This window comes from Mirounga leonina, unplaced genomic scaffold (genome assembly GCF_011800145.1).
Source record: "Mirounga leonina isolate KUSES-001 unplaced genomic scaffold, KU_Mleo_1.0 Mir_91, whole genome shotgun sequence".
Classification (NCBI taxonomy): Eukaryota; Metazoa; Chordata; class Mammalia; order Carnivora; family Phocidae; genus Mirounga; species Mirounga leonina.
Window position 1 is genome coordinate 47,631,785 of NW_023270839.1, and position 24,889 is coordinate 47,656,673.

The window sequence follows — 24,889 nt, forward strand, 5'->3', positions numbered from 1 at the left end:
GGCTCCGTGCTGGGTGTGGAACCTACTTAAATAAAAACAACAAAAGAAGAAGAAAGTGGCTTTATATGATGCGGTGAAGTGATATCCAGGCCGGCTTCTGGCCCCCGGGCTGCTTTGCTCTTCCGGGAGCTTCAGGCAGGGTGAGCAGGGAGAGAGGGAAGGGGCGTGTGTTACACACACACCGGAGCCAGGCATGGTGCTCGACCCTGGACAGACTTGGCCTGCTTAAGCTTCGCCGCAGCCCTCTCCCCATTGTACAGACGATGAAACTGAGGCCCAGAGGGGCAAAGCGCTCTCCAGAGTCAACACTAACTGGGAAAACCGGAGTGTAGCCCCTGCGCTCCCTGGCTCCAAAGTCTTCACCCCTGTGTCCTTGGCCTGGAGGCTGAGCTCCTTCGGCTCCGCAGGGCACAGGACTCTAAACCGTGCCCCCCCCCCCTCCGCCACGCATCCCAGTGGGGCATCTCTTGCTGCAGGGGTTCAGCCCGGCTGTCACGGGCCAGCCACCGTGTCAGCCACCGTGTCAGCAGCCGCCCGGCTGGTCCCCTGTGCCTAGAGGTGTGAGGGGTAATGAGGCCCCGTAATTAAGGGTCCTGGAGCCGTGGTCGGGAGATTTATAGACAGGCTTTGTCAATAACCGTGCTCCGGCTGCAGATCCAGGGAGACATCGATAAGTGCTCGTTACAGCTTCTCACCACTCCCTGCCCTACCCCCCCAAACCTCTCCCAGGCCTGTCAGGCCGCCTGTTCACAGCGCCTCTGTACACAGGCTTCGCTCAATTAATTTGCACTTGTTGGCACCATCTGTTCTTTTCATGTGTCCTTATCAGGCGTGTATGGGTCCTGTCTCCTTCTCAGCTATGCTCCAGAGCAGGGACATGGCAGCCCCCCTCAGACTGGGGCTCCTCAGGGTGGGGCACTGTCTCTTCCCTCAGTCTAGGCCTCCTGAAGGTGCGGCCAAGACTTTGTCTTCCTTCACCTCCCTTCCACACCCCTTCCTCCTCACCCTGGGGAGCTATGCTCCGTTGAGGCCCTGGCAGAATCCCTCTGAGCCTGACCCCCACCGGGCAAGGCCTTGTCCTCCAGAGAAAGCCCCCAGACCCCAGTCAAGCCATCCCCTGGCAGACTGGCTGCCCCTGGGGGCTGAGAGGCAGGGCTCTGGTTCTGGTCCCTGCTTTGGCTCCCACAGCCTGAGGTCGGGAAGGTGCCTGTTCCAAGAACAGTGACATCACTGAGTCACAGGGCTGGAGGGGGCTGAGAAGCCCCTGCTAAGTGTCTGTTTCTCTTGAGTAGCAAGGGCCAAGGGGGAGGGTCCAGAGGTCTAGACTTGGGCAGCCCCCAGAGCGGGGTGGGCATGGCCTGGTGGCCCCAGGATGCCAGGCAGATGGCCCACCCAGACAACTGAGAAAAGGCAGCATCCTAATGATGCCTGCCCTTGGCTGTCTCCCCATCCCAACGCTCTTGGAGGCCGGCATCCCAACCCTACTCCTCTCAGGGCTACTCTAGCTTCCAGAAGGGTCACAGCATCTTCCAGCTCTGCTGATCTGTGCCTCCAGCCCTCGGCACAGATTCTCGAGATGGCCTGGCTTTCCTGACCCGGGGGGATGACTGCTGAGCTGGCTCTGCCATGACAGAGCTGGGGGGAGGGGGTGGCCTGGGCAACCTCTCACCCTCTCTGGGCTCTGGGGACTTGTGAAGCACGCTGGGCATGTTCACAAGGAAACCAGGCCTTCTCCTGGAAGTTATCTTTGGAAATTCATAGTATCTAGCTCCAGCGCAGCCCACCTCACCTGACTATAACAGGCTCCACATTTGGGCCTTGGCCTGGCATTCAATGCCCCATGACTAGGCCCTGCAGCCACGCCAGCTTCATCTTCCACCACCCCTCCTCACCACATGTCCTCACGGTCTGTCTACACTTCCCCCGGGTGCCAGGCTGCTTCTAACCGTCACACCTTTGCCCGTGCCAGGAACGCACCCCTTCTTCACTCCTTTATCACCTGGCAAACTCTTACTCGTCCTTCAAAACCCATTCCCAAACTCATTCTGGGATGGCCTCCTTCACCCCTCTGCCGACACCCCAGGGTGCGAAGGGGCCCCGCCGAGGGGCTCCCTTACCATACTGATGGACCACATCACCCTGTGCCTGTTACCACATCCACTACAACACTAGCCTCTCCAAGCCTTGTCACATCTGTGCCCCCGGTGCCCAAATGGGGCTACTAAAGAGTGTGTGTTGAACCGGAGGGCCCCCAGCACCCTTGGTCTGGGCTGGGGGAAGGACAGTAGTCTCGGTCCCCCATAAATGGAAGGTGCCCCCCGCCGATAGGGTCATGGAGGTCTCAGGTGGGCGGTAGACGCATTAGGACCACATGCAGCACACTACCGGGGAAGCACACGAGGAGGGGGCTTTACCCACCTCCCTACTCACCCGCCCCCAATCGGCCCCTGCCCTGGGCCCATCCCAGGAACCCGTGAGTCCTCAGCCACAGATGGCTCCACGGGGGCTGGGATTTGGCAGGGGGTGGGAGGGGAGGGGGATGGGCTCAGGCCCACTCTTGGCATCTCTGCTAGGAGAGGGTCTTAGAAATGAGTACTCATGCTCACTTGGCACATGCTGGGCCTCCAGCTACTAGTGTCTCAGGGCCCACGGCCCACGTGCAGGGACCCAGAACCCCGGGTGCCCAAAAGCCCCGTCCTGGGCTGGAGCAGAGGCTCACAGCTAGGCAGGGGGCAGAAATCCCACAGCATGCCAGAAGCAATGCTATGGACCATCTCAGTCCATCTCTGCTCCCCTCCTGGGTGCCAGAGGTCTCTTGCCCTGAGGAGCTGTGTTCAGGACAGCCTCAAAATGTAGGAGCCAGGCCCGGACCCTGTGTGTGTGTGGCGGGGGGAGCCCAATGGCCAGTGGGGACCGATGGCTGTGTGCCCTGCCCTGAGTTCCACTGAGCTGGGAGGCCCAGCCTTAGTGAGTTGGCAGAGAGCATGAGCCCTGCCCTCACAGGCTGGAAGGCCAGTTGGGGACAGGAGGGCCTGCCCCGGGCTCTGAGCAGGGACTGAAGACTGGACTCAGGAACCAGCTCTCCCACTGAGGCAAGTGCTCTGACCCCTTCCTGCCTCACTCCCCGCCTCTGTAGAATGGGTACAGTGGCAGCTGCCTGGTTGCGTTATCGGAGGCAGGAAGTTAGATGGACGTGTATAACGTATTTAGAATAGCGCCAGCCCTTGTGTCACTACCTGACTGAGGCAGGCTCTAGAAAATCAGAAAAGGAAGCCGCCATCCCTTCTAGCCAAGGAGGGTGAGAAAAGCTTTTGTCTGAGGCAGCTCTGAAGAATGGATCTGCAGAGTCAGGGTGAGGGCGCCTCAGTTCGGTCGGTGGAGGAACTGCAACCCTCTGCTCTTTACCCCCACCCTGAGCTGTGGGGCTGGAGGAGGGTGGGGCTGGGATCACGGTGGACCTTGACCGCCAAGCTGGGTGAATAAAGCCCCCCTCCAATGCCACCAGGAGGCTCTGTGCTCCCCTCTTCCTGCTCCCCATCCAACCTGCTGACTGCCCTGCTTCCTGGACGCCACGGAAGGTGGCCCCCACCCCACAAAGAACCCTAATCTTGACATAGTGGCTGTGTCTCACTACACTTTCAGGGGTGGGGGGCTCCTTAGCACCCATTTTATAGATGAAGTGTCTTGAGATCAGGCAGGTCCCCCTGGGACTTCAAGGGGCCGGCTCAACCCTTCGGGAATGGCGTCCTCTCCCTATTAGCATCCCACACTTGCTCTGTGTCCAGTGATAGACCCCCTGAGGGGTCTTGGTGCCCCTCCTGCCCCCCACCAGAGCAGGGCTGGAAGACGCCCATGTCTGGGGCCTGCCTGAGCGCGGCCAATGCCTCCACGTGGTACATTATTGATGGCGCTTCTAATTGTGCGTTTCCCAAAGTCTACAGGCCTTTGATGAAAAATTCATGGCACGCCTGAGGATGGGAGCAGATTCAATCGATTGGCAGCTTAGCGGGTGCAGGAGCGCTGGGCCCCTCTCAGTGAGGTGGTGGCTGCAGGCAGGTGGGGAGGGGGCATGGGGCAGCGTTGCCTTGATCGCAGGCTTCTGGCCCCAGGTCTTGGGACGGGAGGGGCATGTACAGCAGAATACAGCCGCCTGTTTCCCCGGGGCAGGATCAGGAAGGTGTAGGCGCACATCGGGGATGTCATCTGGGTGGCTGGTGCCTTCCACAGAGGATGGCCAATCTCCATCATGAGCCTCATTTTCATTTTAGAGGAGGATTCGACCCTCCAGAGCCCCCAGGAGTCACACAGAGGCGGGAGTGACATTCCCAGAGCTATTCATGCGCCAGGTACTCTGCTTGGAGCTTTGCACCCACAAGCTCGTTACATTTCCCACAGCTCTGGGAGATGGGGAAGGTCAGGCTCTTGGTCTTACAGACCACGAAACTGGCTCAGAGAGGTTCGGGACCGCCCTGGCCAACACCACACAGATAATGAGTAGCCGAGCGGGGACTGGAACCCAGCCCTGAGCAAACTCGGGGCCCATTGTCTTTCCCTGTTCCCAGCCAGCTCTGATCTGAGCCACAGAGCAGCGCCGGGCTTGTCCCGTCCAACTCCCCTGCCCTGTCCCTATTACCTAGAGGAAGAAACCCCATTAAGAACAAGGATCTGCCCAGGATCTCCAAGTGAATTAAATGAAAAGGGAGGCCTGCACATGAGAAGAGTAAGGGCCCCCCTGCACCACTAACCGAGGCCAGAGGCCCCCATGCATGCAGAGTCCTGAGCTAGGACCCAGCAGCCAGGGCTGGGGGGTTCCTTAGACCAGGGTGGAGCCCTTGAAACGGGTCAAACTGTCTGTCCTGGATTGTCCAATCAGGGATGATTATTGTGCCACCACTGAGGCCCCAGAGACCCCTGGCATTCACTCATCTGTTCATTAAGTAGGTGAACAAGTATTTATGGAGTCCCAGCTCCGCGCAGGCACTTAGGTGGGCGTAGATGGGGTGCTTATCAGGAAAGGCTTTGGGGCCAGGCTTGCCTGAGACAGACAGTCGGGGAAAAGGCCAGACAGACCCCTCCGTGCCCTCAGCGGGGGTCTCTGCAACCCAGGCCAAGGGTGGCTAAAACAGATGTCTGCCTTAGTGACCAAGGCCGTTTCTAGGTGGTGGGCTGCTCTGTTTGGGTTTGTTTTCCCTTTGCTTCCCAGTGAGTTCCTTTTAAAAACATCCACCCATGTCTCCGCTGAACTAAAGGGAAAGGAATTTGTCCAGACCATCAGGAAAGCAGAGATGGGAAGGCCCTGAGGGCCAGGCGTGGGGCCCCAGGCCATGCTGTCCAGCTGCGAGAGGAGCCCAGCCCGGGTTGTGGTGGGGGAAGATTGCTGAGGGGTGGCGCTGGAGGAGAGAGGGGAGACGACCGGGAGAAGAAGAGGGAGACTGAGGTGTAGCCTCAGGGCAGGCTAGAGCAGAGGGTTGCCGAGACTGGGGCTGGGGGAGACAGAAGGCCGGAGCCCTTGGGGCCTTGCCCTTTCCTGGGCTCCCGGCCCCACAGCCCTCCCAGGCCCTGCCATCTCCTTGCAGTTCCCTGGCCAAGGAATGAGCTTAGCCTGACGCCAGCTACCCCACCCAGAGGCTCCCCACCCTGGAACAAAGGGAAAGTGGCCCCTCGAGTCGGCCTGCTCCAGTTCAGGGCTGGGCTCAGTCACCAGGCAGGCACTTGTTGTAGCAACAGTCCCTAGGGACCTATCCCGGGGAACAGGACGGCCAGCAAGAAAGATGGGGGAGCCAGAGTCCCCGTCCCCTCCAGCCCCCAAGGCTGCCCCAGGCCTCCAGGACAGCCGCTCTGTAAGTCTGCCTCCACACCCACTGGTCCCAGGAGGAGGGGCTGGCTCACCTAACAGGCAGTGTGTTGGGGTGTGTTGCCTGGCAACCAGTAGAAGTGATCCCGGAGCAAGCGGCAGGGAGGACCAGAAGATCAGGCCTGCAGGCGGTGGCCCCCACAGGCCCGTGGCCAAGGGAATCTTCCACAGGACCCCAGCCCCAGCCCCGGCCCCTGCCACCTGAGCTCACACCCAGGAACCCAGAAAGGGAAGAGAGGAGGGCCTTAAAGTGACCATTTCTCCTGCTAACTCAGGCCCGGGTCTGGCCTCTTGGAGGTCTAGCCCTACGTCCTAGAAAGTGGCTGGGCCTGGGCTAGCTCGGGGCAGTCAGGCAGAGAAGGCTTGCGGGTTGGGCACAGCTCACGAGGGTTGTGAGGGAGAGGGGGTGAGGTAGAAGGGGGAATGGGAGAGGAAGTGGATCAGCGCCTGGCCAGGGGCCCTGCGCCGCGTGGGTCAGTGACTGCGCCCCAGTCGCCAAAGCATTTGCTCCTCCCCTGTGGCAAGAAGCTGGCAGCACACCCCCAGCCGGGACCGACACGCCAGCTTGCAGATGAGGAGGCACCGAGTGGGCAAGGGCCTTGCTTAAGGTTATACACCAGCTGTGGGCAGAGTGTGGATCAGAACCCAGGATTCTAGACTCTAGCCAGGGCTCTCCCCCGTCCCGCCCACAAGGGACATTCAAAGGCAGCAAAGCTCTAACCAGAGAGGATTATGGCAGGAGGTGACCAGTGCGATCAGAGATTCCTTATGGAAGAATAAGCAGAGGCCAGAGCTGGGGTCTAGCTCCTCAACAGCCTCCTGAGTGCCTGGCCCTGCAGTTCCTTGGGCCAGAAGCAAGGGCCAGCCCCAAGCTGAGTCCAGGAGAGGCAGGACTCTGAGCCACAGACCTGAGAAGGAGTGATCGATGGCTGGGCGTGGGGTGGTCCAGAGGGTCTTCCTGGAGGAGGAGGGCTCAGGGTAGGTAGAGCCTTGAAAGTGGGGCAGGATTCTGGGAAGCTTGGGAAGGGAAATAGGAATGGAAAGATGGAGCATCTTCCAGAAAGCTCCTCCCCCAAGCCTGCCCCACCCCCAGCCCCATTGTCTGGACCCAGCCCAATCAGCCCCCCTGGCTCCTGCGGGGGCCAATTAGGCTGGGGCTGGGGTCAGTGCTGGCCAAGGCCTCACCACGCCTCTGAGCTTCACTGTGCTAAGCACAGAAGGCACCGTCTCTGAGGCAGCAGAAAGGAAAATAAGGAACAGAAGGAAGAGACAATGCACTCCTTTTGTTTCTTTGCTGTAACCTTGAGCTGAACAAAGAAGCAACTGCCTCCCCCTCAGGAACCTGTTTTAAACAGCAATTTGCACAGACTCGGCTGACATTCAAGGGGAATGGGGAGCGGGGATCTGGGGTGAGCAGGGCCCTGGCTCTAGGACCTTCTGTAGCTCTGGACTGCCCTTGATCCAGAAGCAGAGCCCCCCGGGCTGCCTCAGGAGTGGTGGCAGGTGAAGTGATCATCCAGACTCGCAGCACCCACGGGCGCCCACCCCCGAGGCACCCTGCCTCTGCCAAGCCCCGCCCTGGGCGGCCTGGAGTCCAGCCCCTCCCACTTGGCCATGCCCTTGCTGCCTGACCTCGGGTGGGCCAGCCCCGGCCTCATGTGCCCTCCAGCCGGAGGGGCTCTCAGGCCTCCCTGACCCTCCCTCCTTCGGGTGGTGATGAAGTTCAAGAAAGAATGAGGGGGAGGAAGAGCCTATTCTGGTGGCCACAGGGTTCTGCTGTCACACTTGTGCCACACCCACTCCACTGGGTGGGCAGTGACCAAGGGTAGAGAGGTCATGGATTCACAGGTGTGACCCTGGGTGTACCTGTGAGGGAGGGGCTATTTGGTCAGAATGAGCCCTGAGCCCTGGGAGAGGGCTGTCCCCATCGGCAGATGCTTAGCACAATTCCCGCTCCCCCCTCTTCAGGCCCTGCCTCCTGGAGACAGCCCCCTAGCACTGGGCCCTTGCTCAGAGCTCCGATCTCAGGAACTGGGGAAGGCCAGCGCCAATTTGCACAGGCCGAGTGTATCCATTTTATTTTAACGAAATGAGGCTAATTCCCAAGGTATTGGATAGCTTAGATTGGCCCAGAGTAGCCTCTCAGACATCCTAAGGGGACCTGCGGGAGCTCTGTGATCAGAGCATGGCAAATCTGGCTGGAGCAGTGTCCTTGGCTAACAGTCCTGGGGGGCCTGCCTGGCCCTCCTTTCCCATCTTGGGATGCCACCAGAGTCTGCAGAGAGGATGGGAGGCCCTTCCGTGCTGCCAGGGTGCCCCAGGAGCTGGAGGGAGAGTGTGTTGCTGGTCCCTGGAGGGAAGGGGAGTCCCAGTCTGGGGGGAAGAGGATTGGGGATGGCTTCTTGACAGAGGGAACAAGGCTTCAGAGATAGCGAGGGGCTCAGGAAGGCTGGCCCATGATCAGAGTGGCCATGGCCAATTTCTGAAGGGAGTCTAATTTTGCTGCGAGAGATGGCTTGAAATTCGAACTGGCAGTTTATCACGAGGGCGTGTGGGAGCCACTGAAGGGCTCCAGAGGCCAGAGAGAAGGTGCCATTTATCTACTGCCACATGACAAACCACCCCAAACATTGTGACTTAAAGTGATCATTTTTCTTGTATTATTCTCTCTCTGTTCTTTGTGTCAGGAGCTAAGCCGAGCATAGCAGTGAGGGCCGGTCTCCGTCCATGGTGGCTGGGTCCTCGGCTGACATGGGAGGGCAGGGGGCTGGTGCCCGGACGCTGGGCGGACACGGCTCCTCCCACACCATCAGCTGGGGCTTCCTCATAGCTTGGCCATCCCAGGGGCTTCTTCCCTGGGGGACAGCAAGTGTCCCCGGGGGGACGTGGCAGCTGCAGGGAAGTCCCTGAACCTCCCAGTGCTGCCTTTGCAATTCTCTAAGACCCGTCCAGTTATAAGGCAGGGTCTAGACTCCACCTCTCCCTGAGAGGAGGAACACAGCATTTTAAACCATCTTCCACATCTTGTGGAGAGGAAGTTGTGTTTAGAGGCAGCACAAAGAGAGCCCAAAGAAGCAGAGAACCAGGAGGTCTGCCTGTAGGAAGAGCCTACAGAGATCAGACCAGTTCGCTAGGAGGGGGAACGCCACCAGGAGATGCCCCTTCTGGGCAGAGGAAATCCCATGGGTGGGGGCAGAAACACTACATTATTGGCAGAGGAGGGTACTGAGGGAGTAAAACTGGCCCCTCGCAGCCTGGTGTAGGGGTGCAGCGACACCAGGAAATAGGCCTGGCCAGGCCTGGGGCAGGGAGGTGTGGGGTGGGGAGTAGGGGGTTGGGAATCTTCCTCCCTCTGACTCAGAAAAGCAGCCCAGATGGGCCCTAAGAGCACCGTACAAGCCTGAAGGTGATGTGCATACCTACCCTCCCCCAGTAGACACCTGGCCAAGGACAAACACCCCCAGTCCCTGGGGAAGGGAGAAACTCAAGGGCAGAGTGGCATCTTACCTGGTCCCCTGGAAGACCGTAGCTCTGATTCCCCAGCCCAGGCTTGGCTCCCTGGGCCTGTAGGACAGTCCTTCAACAACGTTCAGCGAGACCCAAGTCAGCCTGCAGTTCGGGCCCTATGGGTGGGGCAGCCTCGAACAGATCACCCAGCCCTGCCCCCGTGGGCCTCGGCTTCCTCCTTGGGAAGTAGGAGTGGAAATGCCTCCCCTGCAGGCTCATTGTTTGAATTAGAGGAGAAGTATGGAAAGGGCCTGGCCAGTGGTAGGCGTTCAACAAGGGGGAGCTCCAGTTATTGGGCCCCATGACCCCGGCAGGCCCTGCCTGTGCCTAGTGTCCATAGTGTGGCTTCCCAGGTGGATAGAAGAATCCTGTCTGATTTGCAAAGATTTAGTTGGGGTGTGTGTGTGTTCATGTGTGTGTTTGGTACACTTTCTAAACTACATCCATGTCCAGTGAGGTTTGGGATTTGCTGTGTTACCTTGGACAAGGCACCACACCTCTCTGACCCCCACGGGTGATTTTTGGGAGGGGATGCCCATCAGAACCTCGGAGATGGGAGTTCACAGGCAGGTGTAGGAAGATGGGCAGGACCTTTTGGAGGAAGGACGTATGTGGGGCTGGAGAGCAAGACAGCCCCCTATGCCTCTCCCCCACCCTTCCCCACCCCTGAGCTGTGGGGCCTGCTCAGGCCGGCCTTATTCCGAGACCTGAAGGCAGAGCATCTGTGGGAGGTGGCTGCCCTCTGCCGGCTGCAGAGGCAAATCACAGGACAGAAGCCTGGGCCTGCCCGCGACGGGTCCTTGGCCTGGCAACCCAGAGGGTGGATGGCTGCCCAGGGAAGGGCAAAGGGGGGAAGGGTGAGTGCCAGGCAGCAAATCTGACACCCTGGTTCAGGCTCACCGCCCACCCTCTGCACCCACCCCACCCACTGCCGAGCCCTGCCACCCACACTGCCTCTGATCCAGACACCTGTCTACACCTGCCCTGGCCTCAAGCTTCTTCCTTCCCCTCGCAGAGTAAAGTCCCTCCCTGCTCTTACCCCTGCTCCAGCCCTGGACTCCCATACACCCCCTCCCTGCCTATCTCCTCATTCTCCTGAAAGTCCTTTCTCTGTCCATCCCCACGCCTCTCCCCCTCCCTCTGTCCCTTCTCAACCTCACTGTCCCTCCCACCGCCTTCTGGCATTCAGAGCACAGGCCAAGGTCACCAGGGGTCACCTCCTCAAGGCCACGCCCAGAGGCTCCCTCTGCAGATCAGAAGCTGTTGAGCCTTCTCACCTTTTCGCTTTTTTTTTTTTTAAGATTTTATTTATTTATTTGACACAGAGAGAGCACAGATAGGCAGAGCAGCAGGCAGAGGGAGAAGCAGGCTCCCCACTGAGCAAGGAGCCCGATGTGGGGCTCGATCCCAGGACCCTGGGATCATGACCTGAGCTGAAGGCAGACGCTTAACCAACTGAGCGGCAGGCGCCCCTTCTTGCTTTTTTTCAAAAACCTTTAAATGGTGAAATGTAACTCACGTGGGTTGCGTTGAACGTAAAAAAACAAAAACAAAAACAAAAAACAGAAAAAAAAACCCACCACAACCAAATACTTAGAAAGCAAATGCCCTCGCCACCACCACCCAGGGCACGGACTAGAACAGCGCCCGCACCCAGAGGCCCCTCGTCCCCCTCCTCCCCTGACATGACCACATCGGCGGTAGCTTCTCGTCTGGCTTTGATGCTTTATCCTGTCACCCCCTAAGTGTGCCTCCCTGGGCCCTGCGTCCTAACAGCCCAGGGCTGACCTTTCTCTAAAGGGCATCATGTCGTTTTGCGTGTGGTTCCCTTGTTGCACTTTGTGTGTGAGCTGCATCTGTGAGCAGCTCCGCGCTATGGTTCCTCTTTTTCGTGGCTGTGTGGTGTTCCCGTGTCCCTCGGCTCTGTCCTGGCCGGTCTTCAGGTTATCTGCAGGTGGCAGGCGGAGAGGCTGTCTTACCCAATGAACCGTGCCCAAAGACACTCCTCTCTGAAGCTCCGTGGCCTTGGCTTTGCCAGCTGCCCCGCCCCTCTCTCTCCCACCTTTCTGGCACTTGCCCTGAACTTGAGGGCTCCTCTCCCACTATCACCTTCATCCTGGAGCCCCTTTCCTCATGCTACACTTCCTTGACTCTGGAAAATCTCCTTCCTTCCAAGGCCTCCCTTAGACCTCCATGGGCTGCCCTCCCCACCCCGTCTCCAGCCAGGATGCTCCCCAAGCTTGACCACCATCAACTGTCTGTGACCACCCCTCACCCCACATGCCTCACCCCTCCCCAGGCTAACATCTCCTCCTCCTCCCCACTGGGTGCATGCACCTCTTCCCTGTCCCCCAAGACCACAGAGGATGACTCCTCCTCCTCCGCCTCCCCCTCCTCCCCCTCCTCCTCCTCCCCCTCTTCCTCCTCCCTCCTGCAGCTCCTGCCCTCACCTCTATGCCCGCTGCCTCTGCCGGCTCGGTGCCATCCCTTGTTGCCTGGCTCACTGCACCTGCCCTGCATTCCCTCTGTGCTGGGCAGCCAGAGGGGTCTTATCTCTCTCTCTCTCTCTCTCTCTCACACACACACACACACACACACACACACACACACACACACACCTGCCTCACCGCTTAGGCCCTTCGGTGACCCTACAGGACAAGTCCAAACCCCTGAGACGAGCCTTCAAGATCCTCTTCTGTTTGCCCTGCCCCCTCTCCAGCCATACCCCTACACTCTCCTCCCTGTCCCCTGCTTTCCAGAAATTCCCCTGCTCTGTTCCTCATCACACACTCACCTCCCTGCCTCTGCCCCCAGAGACCCCACCCCCATCCCCAGGTAACACCTACTCTTCTTCAAGAGTCAACTCGGATTATCAGCTCCTCCAGGAAGCCTTCCCAGCTCCCCCAGTCTGGGTTAGGAGCCTCCTCTGAGCTCCCCTCTGTCGCGGGCACTTCCTGCCATCTCTGTGTAGATAGGGGACCAGGGCAGGCAGGGAGGGACAGCGGGGGCTCCTCTGTTCCCTGGCCCCAGCATGGAACAGACCTGGGACACAGTGGGGCTCAGCAAAGGTTGGCTGACTGCATGTTTATTGAGCTGCTTCCAGCCTCAGCTTTATAACTGGATCTCTGTGACTTTGGGCATTTACACAACGAGGGTCTAAAAGTGTTTCTGGTCAACTAAGTTGGTAGTGGTTCCAGGTATATTGGAACACCCCCACTTGGATGAGGTAACCTCAGGTTCCCCCATAAGAACTTCTTGAGGGGGAGGGGTGTGGTAAGCATTGCCCCCTTCAGGCTTGAGGTGGGGGCTGGGCCTCAGTTTCTGCAAAATGGGGGGAGTCAGATAATCCTACATCCTGTGCCTGGTACTCGGGGCTATTGTAAGAATAATTTTTTAAAAGCACTCAGAAGGTGGTATGGGGACAGTAGTCAGAGTCATCCTCTGGGCCAGGGCCCGCGCTGGCCCTCTTCACACCCACTCACCCCCGAGCCACCCCTTGTCTTAGGGCTCTTTTCACACTCCACAGCTGAGGACCCTGAGGCTCAGAGCGCGGCCGCCACCCTCACAGAGGGGCAGAGGGGTTATTTGAATCTGGGGCGACCTGATGCTTCTTGCCTCCACAGACTCTGAGAGCCAAGGTCCTGTGGGGGACCAGTGGGTGGGCACTCGGGGTCAGGCACGGGTAGAACAGCGTCCCCAGAGGATGTGCTAGCCCAGGGAGGAGACAGGGAAGAGGCTGATATCCTGTCCACCGCCCCCAGAACAGGCTGGGAATTGGGGGGAAGGAGGGAGCAGAGAGGCAGAGCCACAACGGGAATCCGGGCCGTGGTGTCCTGCGTGTTCTCAAGGCTGGGCTGTGACGCAGAGCGTGGCCCTGAGTGGAGAGCCTCGCCCAGGCTGCGGGGAGAGGTCAGGGCTACCCGCCTGCAGGCCGCAGCTCCCCAGCCCAGCCTCGCTGCCCAAGGTCGCTGCTCAGCGGTGGAGGTGGGTGAAGCTGAGGAGGGAGGGTGGGCCAACGGGCAGCCACCCTTCTGGGTCCCATGGATAGGGGGTGCTGGCCAGGGCAGAGACTGAGGGAGGTAAGCCAGGATCCCCCTCCCTCCTCCCAGGGAGAGCCCACTAGCAGCCAGCAGCCAGGCCGGGGTGGCAGAGCGGCCTGTGGAAGGTCTATAGGGCTCATCTCCACGGGGCAAAGTCCCAAAGGACCCACGACCCTCCCCCCAGAAGGGGCCATCTGGCCGAGGCTAAGACACCCCACTTCACCAGGAGTCATGCTCCCTCCACCTCTTTCCCTTGCTCTGAGCCTCAGCTCTCTTCATGTGTGTGTGTGGGGGGGTGTTAGAAAGAGAGCCTTGCTCACCCCAGGACTGTTCAGAGTTCGAGAACAATGGGCCCTTAGAAAGAGCGGGGCCCTGGATGAGAGGAGGGGGGGCCGTCCCCCGCTCCCCCCCACTCCCACCACTCGCACGGGCATACGTGCACACGCACATGCGCCCTGCCCTGTGGACTGTAAAAAAGACGAAGGTCAGGTGTGGGAAAGGGGGTTCTGCACACAGTGCTCAGCATGCGTGCGGGTGTGAGAGCATGTGCTGGAGGGGCAGGGTGGCTCGAGTACCTGCGAGAGGCCTCGATGCCAGGCTTCTGAGTTGACACTGAGCTGGGAGGAAGCTGGTGCAAACCTCAGGAGCTCACTCGGAACCACGGCCAGCTGTGACGATCTCAGCCCTCCGCATCCAGCCCCCAACACCCAGACTGCCGTGCGCAGGGCTCCCGCATCCAGCAGAGCTCTTCCCTGCCCAGGGCCCCTGGCCCCCTACCCCTACCTCGGACTGGGCGCATCTGGAGGAGAAGCTGGGAAGCCGGCAGTGGGATCAGGCAGGCGCATTCGAATCTGCGGTCTTCTTCCCAGCCGGGGCCAGCTGGGGTGGGGACAGTAAGAAGAGGCCACATGGCCACCTCTCCTGACGCAGGGAGGTCTGAGCACGTCTGGCTCCCTGAAGAGCAGATAGGGGAACCCTTTCTTCCACCTCCGCCCTGAGGCAGCCTTGACCTCGGGGACAAAGGGCAGAATGGGGCCTTGGGACATCAGGTGGACACTGGCTACTCCCCGATCAGTGCCACTCAATTTCTGTAGATCGATTGAGCTCCAAACCAAGCCAGGACTCATTCTTTCTTCTTCTCTCTGGGTGAAGCCCCAGCCTTCCTCAATCAAGGAGGTGCAAGGAGCATAGTTTTTCGAGTAGAGTTGGGTTCCAGTGCTAGACCCATATTTGCAGGCCAGTTGAACTTGGACGTGTCACCAAAGCCATCAGTCTCACAGGATCTTCTGAGGCATTATGTAGGCCCCTGACAAGGATCAGTGTGCACGCCTGCTGGTCCTCAGGGGGCCCTGCCTGCAGGCGGAGCAGACTCCACCGGGCCCTCCGCTGTAGGCCCGGAGAGGGCCTCATGGCCGGAAGATGCTGCCAGGAGGGCCTGGGAGCAGGGCCCCTCCGGGAGCATCCAAAACTCAGGGCTGAGAGGAACCCAGTGTCGCTGAGAGCAGGAGGGTCCCCAGAGGAGAACCGTGGTGTGGAGGCTTCGTGGACTTAAGCAGACTTGAGCCAGGATTCATTTAGTTTTTAATTCATTAAATGTTTTTAACTCTTTTATGTGGAGTACACACATTCAGACAAATGCACAAAACATAAATGTCTTCGCTGCAGTGATTTATCACAAAGTGAACATACGTGTGTCAGCCCCGCGTGTCCCACAGGTCAAGAGGTGCAGCACTGCTAACACCTCAAAACCTGCCCCCACACCTCCCAGCCACGCCCCCCAGCTCCCCGCATAGACCTCCCACCCTGACTTCTAATTCTAGTGCTTCAGTTTGCCTGGGTTTTTTTGTTTTGGTTTGTTTTTTATTCATTTAGGGCGCCTGGGTGGCTCAGTCGTGAAGCGGCTGCCTTCGGCTCAGGTCATGATCTCAGGGTCCTGGGATCGAGCCCCACATCAGGATCCCTGCTCAGTGGGAAGCCTGCTTCTCCCTCCCCCTCCCGCCTGCTTGTGTTCCCTCTCTCACTGTCTCTCTCTCTGTCAAATAAATAAATAAATTCTTTTATTCATTTATTTGAGAGAGAGAGTGTGTGCGTGTGCAAGAGAGAGCGGGACGGGGGGAGGGGCAAAGGGAGAGGAAGAAGCAGACTTCTGGAGGAGCAGGGATCCAACATGGGGGGGACCTCGATTTGAGCCAAATCTCTATGGAATCATAGGGTAGGTACTTCGTGTCCGACTTCTTTTGCTTGAGATTATGTGTGAGAGCTTCCTCCCTGTGGTTTCATGTCGTTGGTGCTCATTTATTTTTACCGCTGTTTATATTCCATTGTATGTCTCCGTTTGACTGTGATGGACATTTGTGTGATTTCCACTTGGGATTAATACAAATAATGCTGCGAGGAATGTTCTCACCCCTGCTTCCTGATGCGTGGATGCATGCATTTGTGCTGGGTATAATACACCCAGGTGTATAATTACAGGATCGTAGGCTATGCCTACATTCAACCTGAATAGTATCCTGTAAGCAGGGGGTTCTCCAAAGTGGTGGTGGTTCTTCAGGTCCCCCAACAGTGAAGAAGTGTTCCACGTGTTCCACACCCTCACCCACATTTGACACGGTTGGGATTGTTTTGTTCTGTTTTTGTCATTCTAGTGGGCGTATAGTAATATCTCGTTGTGGTTTTAAATGACTAAAGAGGGGGGGCACCAATTCACATGCTTATTGACTTATTCTGTCAAGTGCCAGTTCAATCTTTTGTCATTATTCCCTTGAGTGGTCTGTCTTTTTCTTACTTATTTGTAAGAGTTATTTTTATATCTGAATATGAGCCAACGGTCTGTCGTGCATGTTGCAAATATCTCCTACTGGTCTTGCCCACTCACTCCCTTAATAATGTCTTTTCATGAATAGAGGTTCTTAACTTAAATGGACCAAATTTATCAATCCTTTCCATTCTGACTTGTGCTTTTTTGTGTCCTGTTGTTCAAAAGCTTTTCCTCCCTGAAGTTCTTAATGATACTCTTATCCTTGTCTTTTAGAATCCTTACTGTTTCACGTTTTATACTTAGATCTCCATCTTCCTGGAATTTATTGTTGTTTATGATATGTGATGGCAGCCAAGTTTCCCCTTTCCTATATAGATATCAAACTGACACAGTATCATCTACTACAATCACGGTCTTATCCCTGCAGTCCTTGAATACCACCCTTGTCATGAGTTAAGAGTCCATATACATGTGGGTCTGCTTCAAGACTCTCTATCCTACCTCTTTGACCTACATATCAATCTTTGCACTGATATTACCCTGTCTTAATTACTGTTACTTTATCGTAAGTCTTGATAGCTGATAAAGTAAGTCTTCCCAATTGTTCCTCTTCAAAAATAATTTTAGTTATATTGCCCTTTTTATTTCTCACCTATTATAGAATCAGCTTGTCTATTTCTACACACACACACACACACACACAAGTTATGATTTTGATCAGAAGTGCATTAAATCTATACATCAATTTTGGAAAGAACTAATTCTTCAAATATTACATCTTTCAATCCATGAACATGGTGTGACCCCCATTGTGTTTAGATTAAAATTATTTTAAATTAGATGAATAATATATGGATATATTCTTACTAGAAATATAAAATGAGGGACACCTGGGTGGCTTAGTTGGTTAAGTGCCTGACTCTTGGTTTCGGCTCAGGTTACGATCTCAGAGTCTTGAAATCAAGTCCCATGTTGGACTCCACACTGGGCGTGAAGCCTGCTTAAGATTCTCTCTCTCCTTCTCCCTCTGCCTCCCCCGTCCACCCCCCCCCCCAAATTCACACACTCTCTCCCTCTCTCTCTCAAATATATATATTTTTATATATTATATTAAAAATATATATGATTAGAAAGGAAGTAGGTATTCCTTTCCCCTCCCAAACAGAGCAGCAACCTCTGTTCTTATACACCTGTATGCATGCCCACACGCACATGCACACACACACACACATTTTGGATGGGATCATAGCAATTTGCCACATGCTTTTTTTAATTTAACAATATTGTGCCGACATCTCTCTGTGTCAGAACAAGCTAGCAAGGTCACTCTCTGTGAGTACTCCATGCGGCCCCGGCAGAAGTCTGTGGACTGAACTCACTGAGCATCCTGGAACACTATTCTTGCATGTGTGTGTGTGTTCCTCTAGGAGATTTAATCCTACAAGCAAAGAAACCCATTTGGATACTGCTTTAATTATTCAGAGACGACATAATGAAAGCCAAAACGGGGCCGGGGAAGGAGAAGAAGGACAAATTTCCTTTTCCAAAATAACACGTGCTTCCTCTTGACAGTCTCCTGGGCCTCCCAAACCTGTGTCAGTCTCTGGGCTGCCATAGATGGAAGATGCAGGGCCCAGCAGAGGGGTGGGCACTGTCTGTCATGCGTGTTGGGCAACAAGGACGAGGAGGAAGGGGTCTGACCTGATGATTAAAGCAGCCGCTGAGCAGAAATGGGGCAGGATGAGAATGGGATGAGAATCCAGGGCCTACCTGTCCTGGGCAAGGCCTGAGCCAGCTGCCGCACATGCTGACTCTGAGTTCCGCAGCAACCCCGTGCTTAGCCTGTCAGAGGGATCTGAGGTTCAGAAAGCTGGAGGGGCCTGTCTAGGCTCAGTGAGTCAGTGGCCACACTGGGCGTCTGACCAAAGCCTGACCGCAAGGCCCTGTGTGTGTGTGCAGTCTCTAGGCCGAGTCTCTTAGTTAATGATGCTGCCCAAGGACACCAGATGGGCCGATCTAGAGGCGCCAGGACCTGGAACTCAACTGGGACAGGTGCTGGGGAGATGGATCCTGCCCTGGCACCAGTTAGAGGGAGTCCGGCCAGAAGGCTAGACAGTGGCAGGTGACAAGTGGTGTCTGATGAGTCCCCGCTGTCTGGGAACCCTTCTCCAAGGAGCCAGTGGCCCACATGCAGCAGGTTGGAGGCAGTGGCCAGGAGGCAGGCCACAGCCACAGTCAGCAGGGGGCCCAGGAGGGAGTTGGGGGCCGAGCTCTGCTTCCTGGAAACTTGGGGGCCTGGCTTGGCTGAGGAGCCCCCACTCCCACATGCGAAGCCTCCGCAGCTTCAGGAGGGCCACCGGCTTCCAGGGCTTAGCAAACTCTGCCCGCCTCACTTCCCCCCCTTCCACCTCCTCCCCCTCTATCGACCTTCCTGGCCTCACATTTTGGGTGCTTCTTTTATATTTATATTTAAGAAATTCCCTTTTAAAAACTTTTTTATAAATAACAGTAGGGAATTTTTATTACAAAGCAAAGGCCATTAATGTAGCCCATCCATCTCCTATGCATACATGAAGGCAGACGTTAATTTTTTTCCCAAACTGAGATTACACCAATCATCCTTTTCAGGAAGCTGCTCCTAGCACTTCTCAGCATACTGTGCAGTTTCCCCGGATGGGGGCATCTGGCAGGATTGCATAGCACTTAAGAACACAGACTCGAGGACTAGCAGGCCTGAGTCTCAGACCTCTCTCTGCCACTCATTAGTTTTGTGACTGAGCCAGTTACACGCCTCTCTGGACCTTGGTTTTCCCGTCAGTGCAATGAGGATGATGACAGGCTGGATGTGAGGCTCGGTGTGGGGACTAAGTGAGGGAGGGCCTAACCCAGAGCACACTCGGTGCTCAGTGAGCACCAGATATTAGGACTATTGTTACTCCTAATCAAAGACAGAGCCCGGCAGCCTGGCCCCACCTCATACCCTAGATCTGGTAGATCCTGGCCCCACCTCATACCCTAGATCTGGTAGATCCTGGCCCCACCTCATACCCTAGATCCTGTAGATCCCAGTCCTGACCTCGAGTCTTTATCTGGGTCTCCTGGGCCTACCAGATGTCTCTTCCTGCCCCCCGGGGTGGTCAGGGTAGCTGGGGCCTGGGCTCAGCTCCCAAGTAGCATTCACTGGGAGTTCTGAAGGTTCTTCTCCGGGTTCTCAGTGACATGAGGAAGGATAGGGATTAGAAAAGGGGAGAAGGAGAAGGCAGAGAAGTGGCTCGGAGTTAACCAGACCCTGGAAACCTGGCCCCGGGGCCTTTCGAGTCTCTGCTACTCATGAGCTCCCTCACCAGGGGTGCGAGCCCCAGGTCCCTCCTCGTTGGCATCACGAGAAGACACATGGCCTCTGGGAGAGATCATTGGCATGACTGCTCTCCCATGGCCAGGAGAAGTGGAGGTCGAGTCATTACCACCCCCTTAAGGAGTTGCTAAGACTCAAGGGCACAGCTTGGGGTTCACTCTGCTCATTGGCCCGCTGAATTCCAAGTGGGGGTGCAGATGTGGGGTGGAGGTCCCAGTGGGACTGGGGACCTGGTTCTGAGCTCTGGGACCCACAGGAGATGAACAACTACCGGCGGGCCATGCAGAAGATGGCAGAGGACATCCTGTCGCTGCAGAAACACACCAGCATGCTGGAGGCCGAGAACCGCATGCTGAGGAGCCAGCTGACCCAGGAGGAGGGGGAAGAGGAGCAGGACAACGCCAACAAAGCCCAGAAGCTGGATGAGGGTATACGGGCCATTGAGAGCATCCGGGTGCCTGCCCGAGCCCAGGCTCTGGATTGCAGACCAGGGTGGTGGGGAGATTTTCCCAGCTGTGCCTGCTCCTGGACACTGGTGGGGTCCTCTCCGGGATGGGGAATGGAGACTCCAGTCCTGTCTCGATCCCCAGGACTGAGAGACACTTGTCCCTGCCCCCCCAGCTCTGCTGAGCTGGGAGATGCCTCTTCCCTGAGACAGCTCCCCCACCCCACCAGTGTCCATGAAGCAGAAACTGCTGCTGAGTGAGCTGGACCTGAAGAAACTGAGGGACAAGGTGCAGCATTTGCAGAATGAGCTGATTCGGGTGAGCTGGGGCTGGGGGGGTGGGGGGCAGAGGGCAGGGGGAGCAGAGAGGAAGGGAGCTGGGGGGTGTTCAGAGCAGCGTCTGGGAGCAGAAGGGAGAGAGGCGTGGAGGGAAGGGGACACTGCAGTGGGAGGCTCAGCAGAGGGGCCAAGGGTAACCCCGGGCACCCCTTCTTTCCCCGCCCCCTTCCCTCCCCCACCATCAGAAGAATGATCGAGAGAAGGAGCTGCTCCTCCTGCACCAGGCTCAGCAGCCACAGGCAGCGCTGCTGAAGCGGTACCAGGACAAGCTGCAGAAGATGAAGGCGCTGGAGGAGACCGTGCGGCACCAGGAGAAGGCAGGTGCCACAGGGACCAGCCCGCCAGGCGCCAGCCCGGGGCGGGGAGGTGCGCCATCCCCCCGCGGCCAGCCCAGCCTTTGTGCTCTGCCCTCCAGGTAATCGAGAAGATGGAGCGGGTGCTGGAGGACAAGTTGCGGGACAGGAAGGAGCCCCTGCTCAACAGGCTGCAGGGAAAGCCCACCATGGGTGAGTCTGCTCCGCAGCTTTTGTCCCATCCCTGGGGGCCCGGCCTTCCTGGAGCATCGGCTTCAGGAGCCGAGCTGGGGCAAAGGATGCTACCCCCTACTGAGGCAGGCAGTGAGGGGCTCCCAAAGGTCCCCTGGGCTCCCTTCTCCTGCCAAGAAGCCCCTCGGGACACATGGGGACAGTGTGTGAACCAGGCTAGAAAGACAGCAGACCCTGCTCAGAGCCACAGAGAGGCCCCGCAGACTGGAGTGAGCAGGCAGGGGCTGCCCGGGCCCTTCTGGAACTTCCTCGTCTCCCCATTGTCTTCAGAATCCGCTTCTACAAAACAAACAGCACTTGTCTGTTTCCTCCACTGACGTTATCAGAGCCACCTAGAAGGGCCAGTCTGAGGGGGCTCTGGGGGAAGGGGGGAAGAACCAGGTCCCGCCATCCCAGGCCGGCCCCGGGCAGAGGATTTCCCTGAGCCATGTGCCCAGCCCTGTGGCAGCCTTCACTGCAAGGGTGTGTGTGGGGGGGGGGGGGTGCATTTCGGAAGGCCTTTGGAAAACTGTGCAAGCTGGGGCTGCCTTTCAGGAACCCCAAGGTCATCCCAGAGTGGGATGAGAGAGGGGAAGGCAGCCTAGGGAGGGCAAAGGCCCAGGGAGTGACAATGGCAGGAGCAGAGAAGGGAGGAGAGGGAGAGGTGAAGAGCTAAAATCGACCCAGGACCAAAGGCCGGGGAGTGGTTATGGAGAACACGGGGTCAGATTCTAAAGAGCCTGGGATGGGGTGAGGCTGTGGCTCTGATTCCCCTGGCAGCAGGGGGCCATTGAAGGCTTGGGAGCAGAGGAGGGGCAGAATGGAGCAAAATGCTGGGGCAGATCAGGCTGGGGGCAGGCGGGCAGGAAAGCCTGTCTCACGAAGAGCTGTGGCCACGTCTGCAGCCTTCCCCATGCTCTCCGCCTCTGGCCGTCCCCCGGGGCCGACGGAAGAGAACCTGCCTGTGGACCTGTACTCAGTCCTGCTGGCGGAAAACTCCAGGCTGCGGGCAGAGCTGGAGAAGAACCGCCACCAGTCAGCGCCCATTATCCTGCAGCAGCAGGCGCTGCCGGTAAGAGCCGCCCCCACACGGGGCCTGGGCCTGCCTGAGCCAGCCGCTGGGCGCTCAGCAACTGTGCCCAGCCCAATCCAAGCTGAAGACCACGATCCCGAGCTAGGCTTCCCAGGGTCCCCGATGTGCCTGGAGACTCCTGGAGTGCCAACTCTCAGGCCCGCCTCTTTCCTCCTGGGGGACACACATGGGCCTGAAAGCTCCACCTTTGCCCTCCTCTTGCAGCCTGGGAGAAAGCAAGCCCCTAATGGCCCTTGACCTTTGATCCCTGACCCCTTTCTGCCACCTGGCTGGCCTGCACTTGGACTCCACACAGCCTCTCTGAGCTCCATCCTGGAACATTTCCTGGGACTGGTACAGCCTTGGAGAGAGAGCCCTTTTCCCCATCCCAGGTGGACCCCAGGGAGTTGGGAGCAGGAGGAGACCTGGCAGAGAGACTGCAAGAGACAGATGGCCCAGGCCACTCCAAGGGCACAGAGGCCCTGCCCGCACAGGTGGGTGCCCCTGGCCCTGGAAATGCCTCGGCCCCGCTCCATCTCCAAGGCTGCTGCAGGCGCCCCTGCTTTACGCAAACCCAAAGACAAGACATTTGGAATTACAGAAGAGGGGTGGGCAGGGGACCCAGGAGGGTTTTTCTCTTCATCCCAGGACTTATAGGAGATGAATTCTGTTTGAATGCTCCCCTGGTGCGTGGACATTGGGTAAAGTGCGGGCACAGGGGAGCCCTCACTTTACCAAAAGACTCCCTGTTCAAGAGTCCTTTCTGTGAGCTAATCTGCCTGGTACATTTTACATTTAGAAAGTGACGTGCAGAAACTCCATATAACCAAATCTGTGGGGAGAAAGGTGGTGAAAAAAGCACCTGCCATCTCAGGTCAACCTCGGGAAAGAGGGTTTGGCCCTGGGTCTGAGGCTCTGCGTTGGGGAGCTGAGCTGGGAACTCAGACCTGGCTGGTTTCGGCCTCAGTAGCTCACGGCCTCCTGAGCCCACACGGCTGCAGTCCCTAGTGGGAGCCAGCTGTGAGCTTCTGCTTTGCCCACAGGATCTCCTTGCCAGTACCTCAGACAAGTTCAACCTTCTGGCCAAGCTAGAACGAGCTCAGAGCCGGATCCTATCCCTGGAAAGCCAGGTAGGTGAGCCAGGCTGGCGTCAGTCATCCTGGGCAGGCTCACCGCTCAACAACCCTTGACCAGAGTCAGGCTCCAAGTGTGACCAGGGTTGTGGCTCAGTGTGTGCCCAAGGTCAGGGCTCAATATGTTGTTGGAACTCAAGGAGGGTCCATCTGTGCCTTAATCGGACTGTCATTTGGCCCCTCCCCACCCACCCCTGGCATGCCCGATGTCTCCAGAAGGTAGTAGGCCCACGTTGCCCGGGCTCTGGTTGTCCTGCTTGCAGGGATGGGCCCTGCTGCCCAGCGGGTCCCTATCTGTCCCTCTCTGTGTCTGCAGTTAGAGGACTCGGCCCGACTCTGGGGACGCGAGAAGCAGGACTTGGCCACACGGCTGCAGGAGCAAGAGTACGGCTTGGGGCACCCCTCAAACTCCGTCATCACTGGCCTGCCCGTGAGTGATCTCTCTGGAGAAGCTCCGTGGGGTGCAGGCAGTGCGGCTGGCAGCCGCCATCCCCAACCCCGAGTCTCTGGGCCCTGAGAAGAACTGTCCAGAAGACCTGCGCTCAGCTTCTGCCCTGTTACCATCAGGAGCCCTGGCCTGGTCTCCATGCCCCACCTGCCCAAGGGGAATAGAAAGCCCCCCGAGACTACCCTTTCCCACGGGTGGTGGTGAGAATCAAGAGGACATGGCTGTGGATGAAGGGTCGCCCCTGCAGGCATTTCTGGAATGCTCTGGTCCTGGCTGTACTTTAGCACTGGGTTTGCTCCTGCGCAGAGTAGCTGTGGCCCCCACCCAAGTCCAGAGCCCCTAAGGCTCTCCCGTGAGCGCACCCTCTTGGCCCCTTCAATGCTGCCCACCTTCCGGTGATGGGGGCACGGTGCCAGAGAGAAAGGCTGCTGGCTTCGTCCACACAAACAGGCCTGTTCACAGCTGCCCCTCAAGCTCGGCCCCAGGCTAAACAGGTTTGGAATCCTTTGTGAAGGCATGGCCCACTGTATTTGGATCCTCTGAGGCCTGGCTTGCCAGGCAAGATGCACTCTGATGGGTCCCCTCACCAGGGCAGGGGCGTACTCACCTCCCTTTGCTTTGCATACCACAGAACTCCTTGGCCCATGCCAAGGACCACAGGCGACCCTCGAAGCTGGACCCTCTGATGCCCAGCTCGGAGACTAAGCTCAACAAGCCCTCAAACTCCGAAAAGACCTGAGTCTTAGCAGACCTGAGTAGCTGGAGCAGGCCTCCCTCTCTGTGTGCTGGGGAGTCTCATTCCACCCCCCAGATGACTGTATTAAATGCCATAAGGTCAGTGAGCATTCACCTCTTTCCTGGAGTAGGGCAGCCAAGGGGACCCAGCTTCCTCCTGCCAGACCCCACTCTGAACCCAGGCCCTCCACTGCAGCGCTATAAGTCTCCTGAGGCCTATCCCAGAAACTACCATTTTGGGACAGCCAGAGGTCATAGTGAACCCAGGAGGGTGGGGAAGAGGCCTTCCAAAGCAGGAACCCTTCCAGACCTCCAGAAGAAATGAGATGACCAGAGGCCAGCTCTGTTGGAAAATGTGAGGGAGGCTGGGACTTTCCACTTGCCCCCAGACATCTCATATCTGAAATCCCTTCTTCCAAGTTTGGTTTATCTGTTTCTCAGGAAGGGAAAGACTTAAAGCCTGCCTGTGGCAATCAATGACATATTAGTGTGAAATACCCCCATTTACCGGGCTAGGCTGAGCTGGCAATGTTGTGTCCAAATACAGCCAGGGACAGGAAAGCAGATGGGACCCGGGGAAGGAGCCCTCGGCTGAGAATCAGGAGGCCTGAATTCTAGCTGCAAGCATGCTGTGTGACCTTGAGTGACTCTAGCAACCTCTCTGGGCTTCCATTTC

The 24,889-nt window shown here is 57.5% G+C and overlaps 1 protein-coding gene across 1 annotated transcript in view; it reads left to right on the forward strand.

Annotated features, from left to right (window-relative positions):
* The window catches only part of CCDC33 (coiled-coil domain containing 33), a 100,759-nt gene extending 76,284 nt beyond the window's left edge, over positions 1 to 24,475 (forward strand). Inside the window, exons 13-20 of the mRNA XM_034994166.1 lie at positions 19,774 to 19,934; positions 20,176 to 20,281; positions 20,487 to 20,618; positions 20,717 to 20,807; positions 21,731 to 21,897; positions 22,941 to 23,027; positions 23,347 to 23,460; positions 24,110 to 24,475. Of these exons, the coding sequence (XP_034850057.1) occupies positions 19,774 to 19,934; positions 20,176 to 20,281; positions 20,487 to 20,618; positions 20,717 to 20,807; positions 21,731 to 21,897; positions 22,941 to 23,027; positions 23,347 to 23,460; positions 24,110 to 24,217 (966 nt within the window). The 3' untranslated portion in view covers positions 24,218 to 24,475. The remainder of the gene's footprint in view (positions 1 to 19,773; positions 19,935 to 20,175; positions 20,282 to 20,486; positions 20,619 to 20,716; positions 20,808 to 21,730; positions 21,898 to 22,940; positions 23,028 to 23,346; positions 23,461 to 24,109) is intronic.
* Positions 24,476 to 24,889: the final 414 nt, after the last annotated feature.